At 38.2% G+C, this 12,719-nt stretch overlaps 1 protein-coding gene across 1 annotated transcript; it reads left to right on the top strand.

The window, feature by feature from the left end:
• The first annotated feature begins 6,793 nt into the window (after positions 1-6,793).
• LOC147458274 (uncharacterized) lies at positions 6,794-7,741 on the top strand. Its single transcript, XM_086511795.1, has one exon. The coding sequence runs from the start codon at positions 6,895-6,897 to the stop codon at positions 7,396-7,398; it is 504 nt and encodes a 167-aa protein (XP_086367921.1). The 5' UTR covers positions 6,794-6,894; the 3' UTR covers positions 7,399-7,741.
• The last annotated feature ends 4,978 nt before the right edge of the window (positions 7,742-12,719 follow it).

The raw sequence follows: 12,719 nt of genomic DNA, 5'->3' as shown, positions 1-12,719 counted from the left end.
GATGAACGAGTCTTGGGCATTTATGAGAAAGAGCTTTTAGCTGTTCTACATGTCCTAGACACATGGAAGCACTGGGGACTCCATTTATCCTACGAACCGACCACCAAAGTCTCAAGTATTTCATGACGCAAATCAAGCTTTCCGACAAACAAATGAGGTGGGAAAATTTTCTTTCGCAATTTAATTTCCATATTGCTCACATAGCTGGTAAGCACAATCAAGTGGCTAATGCACTTTCACGACGACCCAAAGTTAATGCGGTGTCTATAGCTACTCACAATGATCTATCCTCTATGATAGATGAGTATGCTACTGACCCTGACTTTAGAGACATAATGTTAGCCCTTACTTTGGGGAAGAAAGAGGAACCATTCACCTTGCAGGATGGTTATATTCTCCATGGCAATAGGCTATGTGTTACCCATTCCCTTCGTGAGAAAGTTATGTATGAATCCCATGCTCCTCCATATGCGGGGCATAGAGGTATTCAACCTACTCTCCGAGGAGTAGAGACATACTTCTATTGGCCTACCATGAAAGTGGGTATACAAGAGTATGTTTCAAAATGTGTAGTATGCCAAAAGACCAAGTATGATAGAGGGAAGCAACCTAGATTACTCCAGCCATTGCCTATTCCAAATTCACCATGGGAGAGTATATCCATGGATTTCATCTTTGGATTACCCGAGTCTATCCATGGGAATACAGGAATATGGACAATAGTTGACAGGTTTAGCAAGCAAGCACATTTTATTCCTGTCAAAAAGACTATTAAGGCACATCAAATGGCAACTCTCTTCATATCTCAGATTTTCAAGCACCATGGATTACCCACATCCATCGTGTCAGATAGAGATCCTAGAATGACCAGCAATTTTTGGAAAGGTCTCTTTGAAAATCTAGGAACAAGATTGAATTTCTCTTCGGCCTATCACCCACAAATGGATGGCCAAAGTGAGATATCCAATCTCACGATACTCGATCTACTCAAGACTTATGTTACCGAAGTAGATCAACGCTCACAATGGGAAAAGTACTTACCTCTTGTAGAGTATGCCTACAATAATACTGTACATACTTCTACGGGAAAAGAACCTTTTGAGATCATTGAGGGAAGACCTAAAAGTCCATTGCTACTCAAAGTACATGGGAAGATCTTCGCCGCCGATGAGTATAGCCGTGACCTACAAGAATCTTTTCAAAAGATTAAGGAGGCTATATCCATCTCTCAACAAAGGCAAAAAAACTGATGCTGATAAGCATAGAAGAGCCTTAATGTTCAAAGAAAATGATTGGGTCTTACTCAAGTTTCCTAAGGCTCGATTAAGGCAAACGACGGGCAAAAATCCTACGGGCCATCAAAAGTATTATGCTAAACTAGCAAAAAGATACTATGGTCCTTTCCAAATCTTGAAGCCCATCAATGAGACGGCTTATCAACTCAAGTTGCCCAACCATTAGCTAATACACAATGCCTTTCATGTAAGCCTACTTAAGCCCTACAAAGGAGAGCGACCAACTGAACCAATTATTGAAGACCCTCCCGAAGTTGAAGACCAAGAAGAGGTGCTACAACCCGAAGCTGTTCTTCGGCATGAAGACAAGGTACTACGACATGGTAAGATTATCCGACGGTATCTTATTAAGTTAAAAAATTATCCTTTTGAAGATGTTAGATGGATGCAAGGAATACAGTTTAAGGATAGTATGAACCTTGTCAATGCTTACAATGCTACATTAGAGTAAGCAAATGTACAAATTTCTTTTAAATGACTCATGTTTTTGTCTTATAAGACTAGTCCTCTTTTTAATTGTGCACAAATTTAACTAGTATGCATGCTTAGAATCATGTTTGTGATGACGACGTCTCTCAAACACAAAGTAGAATTTGTCACTCTACTTTGGGAGAATGAAATGGACTAAAGAGAAGACATGCTTGCGGCAGCTATGTCTCCCAAGCACGAAATGGATTAGTCATCCATCTTGGAAAGATGTCGTAGGGTAAAAAGGGATCCTCTACCCGCTAAGTAAAATTGACTAATGACTAAGGCTTTATCTCTTCTACCTCATAGTCGAGGACGACTATGATTTCAAGAGAGAGGTAATGTCATAAAATCTAATATCTAATATCTAACCAACCCAAATGATTTTCTCATATTAAATTGATCACTTAATGTGGGAGAATAAACGGGAACAAGTGTTAAGATATAGAAATGTGCTTATAGATCTATCTCAACATGGGGCCAATGGTAAAGGGGCCCAAATGAGAGATGGTCTATCAAAGAGCAAGGCTAACAAATGGAGCATAAGACCTTAGGGTTAGCTTCATTGAAGACCTCCAATAATGTTTGTAAAAGGCCTTTGACCTTAGGTAAGCTAGGGTTGAGCTTGAGGCGTGGAAACCCGACCCAGCTTGAGGTGCTTGTCCTGCTTGTCATGCTTGATGACTAAGGTGCTTGAGGTGTTTGATGATTGAGGTCCTTGAGATGCTTGAGGTGCTTAATTATTGAGATGCTTGAGGTGCTTGACATGCTTGAGATGCTAGGGTTGCACTTGAGGTGAGAACCCAGCCCAAGCTTAAAGTGCTTATGAGCTAAGCTTGTGGTGGGAACTGGGCCTATGCATGAGGGGTTGAGGTGTCAAAAAGTCAAAGATTCAATCCCTTCAAGGAGGGGGCGAGCGCTACATGAGGGGGGATGAGAGAGAACACCCACACACTCCCACAAGGCATGCATGGTACAAAGAAAGCAAAAGGGACACTTGTCAAGTTCCTCCTCATGATGCCCTTATGGTGTGCTTAAAGCTTATTGGTTGGCCACCCAAGGGGTCCAATAATAATTTAGGAGATTTAATTAATTGATTTAGCATTTATCTAGCCCTCTATCTCAAAGGGGAAAGGGGGACACTTGTCTCAAGGGTACCCTTGCTACTTGTAATGCCTCCTCCTTGTCATTGGCTAGGCCTGGAGAGGTCCAATGAGCTTCAAGCATGAGCTACAAGAGGGGGTCGACCCAAGCAAGCTAGGGGGTTGCTTAGGGGGTATACTCACCCACACATAGTCACAAACACTCTCATTGTGTGCTATGTAAAGTGCAAGAGCTCCCTCTCCTTCTCCAAGCAAGTAGAGGTGGAGAGCCTACACCAACACTCTTGGATATGGAGTGCAAATCCAACCAAGAGCCATGCTTCTATGCTTAAGCTTGCCATCTCCTTCTTCTTCATTACTATGCTATTATAAATGCTAGCAACAAGATTTATGATAAGTGAGGAACTAATTCTTTCTCCTACGAAATGTTTCTTCTTCCTCTTCCCTACCCTCATTCCCTGCTAGCTCTCTCCACTTTCAAAGGTGTTTGAGGTCTTGGGACTGAGGCTTGGGATAGTTAAAGCTTTCTTCAAGTTTATGTTATGTTTGTGATGCATGAAGCTTTCCATCTTCATTGCATCACCTAGGTCACAAGGAACACAAAGATTGTATTGTAACAAGTCTCTCTTAATGGGAGAAATCATAATACAAATGCCTATTGGAGGGGGGACCGGCTCCACATAAATCCGGTCCTCAACTGTTGTCATGTTCTTTTAAATTATCTCTCTTGCAAAAGTATTGTTCATGCCAAGTTAACTAATTGCTATGCTTATGTTTCTATCTTCAATTATGTTCACCCACTATGCTCACAAAGTCATTTCTCAAAAGTAGTCTCATTAATTTCCACTACTCTCAAATTAAATAGGCCAATTTCATTACAAGAGCCAAGCTTCAATGCATGCTCATCTCCTCTACCATGCTAATTACTAAGCTAAGCTATGCTAATATTAGTGATTATGTGAGGAGATATATATCTTTATCGTAAGAATACTCCTTCTTCCTCTCAATCTACTCTCATACCCTGCTAGCTCTCACCATCTTCGAAGGTGTGTGAGGTCAGACCGTGAGGGAATTGATGTTGTGTTTAATAAGTGTTTTGCTTAGTGCTTGAAGTTTCCATCTTCATTGCACTAGCTCGTATTGAAGGAACATAAAGAATTGTATTGTAAAATGTCTCTCTTGATGGGAGAAACCATAATACAAAGGCTTTTGGAGGGGGGACCGCTGGCTCCATGTAAATCCAGTGCTCAACTGTTGTCAATAGCTTAGTCTCTCTCTTTTGAAGTATTGTTCATGCTATCTAACTAGGTGTTATGCTTTTTGTTGCCCTCTCCACCCAAGCACTCTAGTTATTCTCATTAGGAATCTATTCTAATGAAATGCTCACTATGTTCATGCTAATTTCCGCTACACACAAGTTACTAGGCCATTAAATGTTACAGACATGGAAAATTAAGTTCTTCAAGACTGATCTGTTCTTTGGTAGTAATAGGTTGGGAAGTCTTACTCTTCTTGTCTGCACTCAAATAATCAGATACTACTTCTTTCACCAAATTTGGCAAGCAAGGAACCGCCGCGTGTTTGAGGGGGATCTGGTTGTGGCAAGCTTTTGTGAAATCATACAAGAGAGCAGAGTGACGATCCACATGATCGGAGGCAAACAAGCTTCAGAGGACTGGTCTAGAACAATACATGTCATGATGACATTTTGTAATAAGTAAAGCCTACGAGTAGTTTGGTTTCTTCGTCAAGCTGAAAACTTGTAATCCTTTGACCCTCGAGGCTCGGTCTGAGCTCGAGGTTGGTATATATTTCTGATGTTCTTAATACTATTCACTCACAATTGTGAGTTTTGCAAAAAAAAAAAAAAAACTTGATTCAAAATATATGTACATCTATACTATATATAATTGAGCTTGAAATTGAGCATCCATGTGTCACTCTCTCCTTCATTTCAAGAATTTACTTTAAGAAACATTTGGTTTGAAATGTAAAAGCGAAGGGTAAATAAGAGATCATTTGGTTTGAAATGTAAAAGTGAAGGGTAAGTAGGAAGTACACTGATGGTAGAAAATGAAAAGATTTAGTTTTGACTTCTTCTGTCAAAAAGTCACAATACTTAGTACTATATATTTTTATATTATTTAAAGTCTTTAGCAAGGCCATGGAGTTTCACTCCACCTCTCAATTTTGAAAGGTGATTACTTTTGTTTTTGTAAAGGGTGGCTCTACTTCTCAGCTTGGGAAAATAACGAACAACGAGCTATGTAACACGTCAATAAGTTGGTTCGCCTCGAACATGCATGTGCATGTGCATGCATGTGTGTGTGTGTGTGTGTGTGTGTGAGAGAGAGAGAGAGAGAGAGAGAGAGAGAGGTGGCACATCGTAGATTTGAGAGAGAAGTTTTTATTTTCTACAACACTATCCTGTGTGTCACAGGTCTGTGTGTGTGTGAGAGAGAGAGAGAGAGAGAGAGAGAGAGAGAGAGCCTAATCGCAAATTTGTTGCCTCCTTAGAGAGAAACATAGGATGTTAAGACAAGACATCATGCAAAGGGGGCCCATTACTTAACTCATTCCCAAGGGACCAAAGGATTGCCTTAGCTTAGCCTTGCGTCGGTTGACAATCGAAACTAGCCGGTTGCAAACCATGGTAAAGGGAAGAAAAACGATGAAATATGTAAAAAAATAGTTCAAAAATCTCACAAACTTATGCTAGTATTTTTGGTTTGCTTATGTGTGATGATGAAAAAATTCAACCGATGGCTGCTTGATAAAAGAGACTTTCTGGAATATTGATTAGAATTTATTGTAATGCCTTGATTGTGAATACTAGTGTGTCACATGTACCATGAGTGTGTGGCAAACTTTACTTTACTAAAGGGACCAACTTTTAACTTTAGTAATCATAGATGCCTTTGTGTCGATAGAAACTTGCACAACCACAAGTGACCATTGTGCAAACCATGCCAACATGTTCTCCCATTAAGACTTGAACGGGAAAAGTCTTAATAATATATGTACATTACAATTGTCCACAATCCACTTGTGTTACACATTCGAGAGCTTCAAACTTTACTCTAGGGGTGACGGGTGACTTCTTGAAGACAACCAATAATCTATTCCTTTCGTGCCTTCATGTCTATGATGGAAAGGCCCTTTATGAACCAACAAAAAAGAAAGAAACTTTCCTTCTTCACCCCGACAAATGAAGAAAAGTGACTTAATTCTAATTTTTGTTGTTGTTGTTGTACCAATGCAGGAAAAACAAGTGAAATGAGTCTTTGTGAAGTCCTTAAATAAAAGGACTCTTTACAAATCAAAATATTTTAACAAAATTATTGAATCACTATTTAACATCATGGATAGAACTCATATGAATACTTTTTAATTTTTTGTTCTCTAAAGCGTGCCAACACAATGAAAGTAGCTTTTATAAATAGCATAACAAAATTACTGAATCACTATTTTACATCATGGATAGAACTCCTACTAATACTCTTTGTAGCTTTGGGAAATAGCATTGGATTGACATATTTCTTTCCCTTCAAGACTTTTAAAGCTTTCTAGAAGGACACTTGTCGAACGTGATAAATTGAACGACCTTCACTCATAATTCTCTCTCCACATACAAACGCACACACACAAACACACGCTCATGTGCACATGAGTCATTTTTCTCCGTCGGCTTGCAGCTAGCTAGTAGCATGAAAGTGTTTACGGTATGTGCATTCTTGACAGCGGTCTACAATGTGTTAACAAGCTTTTATAGTTTTCAATCTAAGTACATCAGGTTGCCCATAGCCAGTTTTGTGTGCTTGGTTACAATGGTTCCTGCATTCATATCGGTAGTGTGGGCGTTGCACGACTTGTGGCAGCATCCCTTCTCCAAGCGCAAATACATCCTTTGTGGCTTTGCCAAATACTTCCTCGCCGATGCATTCCAAGATATTATCGATCACGTTAGCCTTGTCGATTATCAAATTGTTCTGCCCAAAAGTGGATGGGTGGCATGGTTTCGCCCCGTGATGTATTCGTACCCACTTACACGCTCATATGCACGCATCTTCTATAATTATGCACATGTCATCAACTTCAGAGATGTCGACACCAACGGCGGCAAAGGCGATCAGAAAGATGGGCGCACGATGTATATTGAAGGCGCTTACGACCATGCTATCTCCATCAACGGCCATCGCCTCTGCCTTGTTGACATGTCTAGAATCCACGATAAAGAATTTTTCTATGATCACTGGGAGCCTGAATATGGGGGAGCCAAATATTGTCTCCACCTTAGTGGTCCTACATATGAGAAGCACAAACCTCTGATCAGCGATGAAGCTGTGCGACTTGTGAAGGACATCCTATCTTGGTGGGCATCAAATCCTGAAAGACCAGTTCTAAAGTCTTTTGATAAAGAGAGATTTACAGCAACATGCCCTAGTCTCTATCTCCTGTATTGTATCATTGATGAGGACATTCAGCAAAAGCATGAAATCGTTTCCATTGGCGGGTATGTTCACATTGAGTAATTAATCAGTTGCACAAGGACGTGGAACTGATGTCCTTTTTCTCTTGTAGCTTCCTCCCCCCTCTGTGGCTCTATGTGTGGAGAGTGCACTACTTTCTAACTAATGGGAGCTTGACAACTTCCATCATTCATGAGCTTTCCATTGTCACTTACCAGCCGTAAAATGAAGGCTTATGTGCAAGGATTTGCAAGCCTCATGTGCACGGATTTGCAATCAAACATTCATTTTAGCCCTCGTACCTAGCCTAATTTTTATACTGTGTGTATTCTTGTTCTTCCACACTCCTAGTTTCTCATCACATTAAGATCATATAAGATTGTGAAACATCACATTACCATTTTACCTTGAGGCTTGAAATTGTTTCTTGGATTTGATTACTTAAAAGGAGATTAAGATAGAATTTTCATCTAGACAAAAACTATTTGAGAAAATTGAGTACGGGCACAAGTTTTATGCCCCTCTTCGGGGCTAGATTGTTAAGGGTATCCAGAACGCAGGGGTTTTGTACATGCTTCACATCTCCAAATCAAGTTAAAGGTGATCTACATCTTCAAATGCTATCACATTATAATTCCCATGGTTTCTTGAACAAAATATTTTGAACACATTTAGATAAGATGATAAGAGTATTATGACTAGAACAGACAAGGGACAACTTTACTAGCAATCATACTAATTCAATTGTAAATTTTATATTTTATTTTTTTATAGAATTAAAATTTGTAGTATATATATATATATATATATATATTTTAAATTGAATAACTTTAAAAATTAGAACTTCACTCTTTTTGTGTTTGAGTTTTCTCACACTTAAAGAGGAGAAGATTATGATTTTAAGCCATCTATCAATGTGTTGGAGTATATACTCACACTCGAAGATGGATACATATCATAAATTAACATTATTTGCCTTTGTGCTAGAGTAAACATGTTTACTCACATCGGCAATAATCATTTGTTTAATGTTTATTTCAAATGTTATTGCAAAAAGCAAAGCTAATACTTTTCATGTAAAAATTATAGACTTAGAGTTTTTGCTTGAGAGACTAGAAACTTTACGTAAGTATGCACCTGCACGGGATATAAATTAATGTTTATGGTTTTTAAATACTCAAATTTAGAATTTAGAATTATATGGCCGATTATACGTCTTATTTGGCATTATTTGGGAATACATTGTATATTACCATATTATACATATAATTTTCATTATACGACCGTATAAATGCAACTCGGGAGGAGCATAATTTAGAGAAGCAAGGGTCCAAGTCAGCACCACCAAAACTAGCAGTGGGGAGTCAAAAGAAGACATTTTCCAAACTAGTGCAAAGAGGACCTGGCAGTGGATAGGCACAAAGGGGGAAGATGAAACAGGTGGATGTTGGTGAAGATGATGTGTTTAATGTTATCTTTGACAAAGAGCACAGAGGAAGTACCAAAACTGGAAGTCACATTTTTAAGCAAAAAGAAAGTTCTTTTTGATGCAAAAAAGAGAATGGTAAAAGGATTGTGGAAACATGGCATAAAATAGAAAGGGAAGTGCTAATAATAGAAGTAGAGGAAAAGAAGAAGCAAAGGGAGGATGTGCCAGAGTCTCTAATTACATCAAGTATGGCTATGGAGTATGTAATGAAACTAGGTGAACATGTAATAGATCAAGTTGCCTTGATTCAAAAGCAGCAGATGGAGCTATGAAGATCACAAAATTCATTTGAATTAGAACAAAGAGTACAACTGCTGGAGGTTGAACGTAAGTTAGAGATGGAGGCAATTCAGATGAAATTGAAAGCAAAAAAAAGGAAAGCTTTGAAGACTAGAAAATGTGTGGATTAGTTTGAGGAGTGGACAAGTGAAATCAAATTTTTCTGCTGTAGAAAATTTAATATCGTTAGGGGAGACAAACAGTATTCTTTTGGCTAAAATGAAGCTCTAAAGAGGAGGATATAAGCCTTACAATTGATGGAGAAGTAAGTGCTAGAGAATGAGGATATTGATTTGCGAGGGATATTGCAAATGAATATCCCTTGCAAGGGATATTGCTTACTGATGCAAAAGTCGAAGTAATGAAGGAATAGGTGGTAAAGAGTAGCAAGAATGTATGGAAGATTGTGAAGGAATAGATGGAATCTATGTTTTCTAAACCATTTGAAACTTTGTCACATGGATTTTTACCAAACAAAGAAATAGAGCTTTTGGAGGAAAATGAGGAACTTGGTGACATACTGGGAAAATTGAAGAGAGAGAATTTGGAATTGAAGTTACAAATGGTTATATAAAAAGATGAAAGATAAAGAGGCGATGATCTTTAGTACACTTGCAATCAAATTTTCAAAGTCAAAAAATCAACAAAAGGAATATTAAGAAATTGAAGCAAAACATTTAGATATTCAAAAATAGGGGTAGCGAATTATGAAGGAGAAACTGACTGAAGGATCAACAATGCACGATATAGAGGCTCTGAGGTGTGCTAAGAAAACAAATGACAAACGTGATGTGAAAATGAAGGATGATGAAATTGACAATTAAAAAGAGAGTCAAAGAGGATGAGGAAGAGAAGTTTTTGTATAAGGTGAATTGACTTTTCTTTTGTATCTTTTGAATATTGGATTTAGTTCCATGAACTTTAGTGGATACAAGTAAAGTTTAACTTAGGCAATGGTCACGCGAGGTTTAGTTATCAATTATTTGAACGAATAACTAAGCCTCATTCTTGGTCACACGCAAAAAGGAGCATTGAATGACTTGCTAAACCTACCCTTTGTAACTATGCCAAATTTGGCATAGTTGTGAAGCTCAAGGCATAGTTGGGAGAATGAATAAATAACTACGTCTCGCGTGACCATGCAAGAGGCTTAGTTATTCATTAAATGCTTTGTCTGTGCATAGTTGGCATAGTTATCAATAACTGATAACTAAGCCTCGCGTGACCATGCCCTTAGCTTTTTTTTTTAAATCGGGAGAGTTTTTGGAAAAGGCACCTGGCATGTTTTGAGAAGTTCTTGAACCAACCCGATAGGAGTCCCACACACACTCTCAATCACAATCATGATGACAATCTCAATCACAATCACAACTGCGATGCCTTTGGTGATGATAGAGAATGTCTCCTAGAATAGGTAGCCAAAATGTGGTTTTTTTTTTTTTTTTGTAGTCTTTGGTCTTTTAGTAAAAGCAAGGTGAAAATACATCCTACACACGACCTCAAAACAACACTAAAAATATCCCAAACATGTGAATATAGCACAAATTATCCTGTGGCGTGAAAAAGTCACATACTTCTTGGATTCTCGAAAAATCAACCTACAAGTTGGCAGTTTCTACAAAAACGACCCAAAACAACATTTTCTCACTTTTTCTTTAATCTATGGTCTGAAAGGAGCATCAAAATGATGGAATCTAAAGTACTCAAAGAGCCAATATTTTTTCATTGTTTTTAGAACTATGTTTCCTACATACAAAATGATTTCAAAACCTCCCTCCACCCTCAAAAGTGGTTTCCAAAGTGTGCCCCGCTGAACTACAAAAATTTATATCACAATGAACTAGACTGTGGACAAATTTTAAAGCGATCAAGTATTTTTTCAAATGAAAGTTATTGCTAGAAATTTTAAAAAAAAGGTCTATTACACTATGAGAATATATATTCATCTCATTAGAACAAGCTCTTAGATTAAAGACAAGGACTAATTGAGAAGAACAGAAAAACAAAGTGAAGGAACTCCGAATAGATGATGCTATGGTGACCCAAGTAACAAGATAACAACAACAAGACTCCAGTATAAATTCAACATAAATTTAGGGTTTCAAGAAATTAGGGATTTGAGGGCAAGTGCCATCGATTGGTGACATGACAATGGCAACTAAAACCCTAATTTCAGGGCAAAAACCCTAACCATATTTCCACAACTACAACCTTGATTTTTTGAAACACACTGAAACTCTATTTTGCAAAAACCGAACCTAATTTTAGGCACGGCATGCAAGCAGCCCTAGGAAAGAGGCGCAACGTTTCTCCTTTGTTAAAAACACCCAAATCCTTAAAAAGCAAAATTTCCACATATGTTTAAGATAAAAGCACTGGTATAAAATTTGCCCAAAAGTTTCAAGGATAAGCTCATACTTGGGGACTACTCTAGGTTTTGTACAAAGGGAGACAGAAAAAGCTCGTGCTTGGGAGTTACTTCGAGGCACCTATGCTAAGGAATTTTCATATTCCTGGAACTTACAAGAAAGCTAAGGATTAAGATGGATGAGATGGGGCCCACTTATTCGGCTTCTATGGCAGCTGAAGGTGTTGAAGTTGTAGTTACTCCTTTGATTGGGAAGCTCTGGCTTCATATTCAAGACGATGTGGGACATGTAGAATTTTTCATAATGCCTCTAGAGGGGTGTGATGCTCTTCTAGGCATGCCTTGGTTCTTCGACCAACTTTCAATAAGGGGATTACCTAGAGCGTAGGGGAATGAAAAGTTCTTTGTATGTAAAGCATAAAGGCTAGTTGGTCCATCTTGTAGTGGCTTCATAAGTTTCTTAATGTATAAAAATAATATTTTTACTTATTTGATCTTTGTACATGAAAAGGAAGAAATTGTATCTTCTAATCGTAGTAGTCTCGATTAGCTGAGAAGAAAATTCTTGGATCAGTACACTGACTGTTTTTCAAAATCTTTACCATGCAAGTTGCCACCAAAACGACATGAAGCTCATCCTATTGATCTCATTCCTCATAGCTATGCTTTGAACAAACTGATTTATAGAGTTAGTGTGGCTCAACAGGGAGAAGTCGTGCACTGGGCTAATGATTCATTAGAGAAGGCATTGATATGTCCTAGTTTTTCTCCCTTATATTCTCCAATCTTGCTAGTGGAGAATAAGGGTGGATGTTGAAGAATGTGCATTGCCTACATAGCACTTAACAAGATCACGATTAAAAAAAAGTTCCTATTCCAAGGTTATTGATGATGTTTTGGATAGGTTGTAGGAGTGGGTCTTCTAACGAGGGGGTCCACCTTTAAAAAATACCTATAGCGTGTGCGTTCAAGAGGTATTTTTATAACCCCTCTACCGTCACACACTTCATCATGATTTAAAAGACCCCTCTTACTTTATAAACCTGTAACTTCTTTTTAGCTTTTCATTTTTAAACCCCTCTTGTACATGTAATTCTATAACTCTTTGGTATGTAAAATACCCCTCCGAGTGAACTCTCATGCTACAATTACATAGTTTGAGGTGGACCCCCTGGGGTCTTGTATTTTCAATAGGATATATCTCAAGAGTGGATATCATCAGGTTTGGGTCAATCTAGCAGATGTGCT

Source organism: Adiantum capillus-veneris, chromosome 5 (genome assembly GCF_014529385.1).
Source record: "Adiantum capillus-veneris isolate H3 chromosome 5, ASM1452938v2, whole genome shotgun sequence".
Lineage (NCBI taxonomy): Eukaryota > Viridiplantae > Streptophyta > Polypodiopsida > Polypodiales > Pteridaceae > Adiantum > Adiantum capillus-veneris.
The sequence above is the reverse complement of the archived record's forward strand: the minus strand, read 5'-3'. Positions and strand labels throughout refer to the sequence as shown.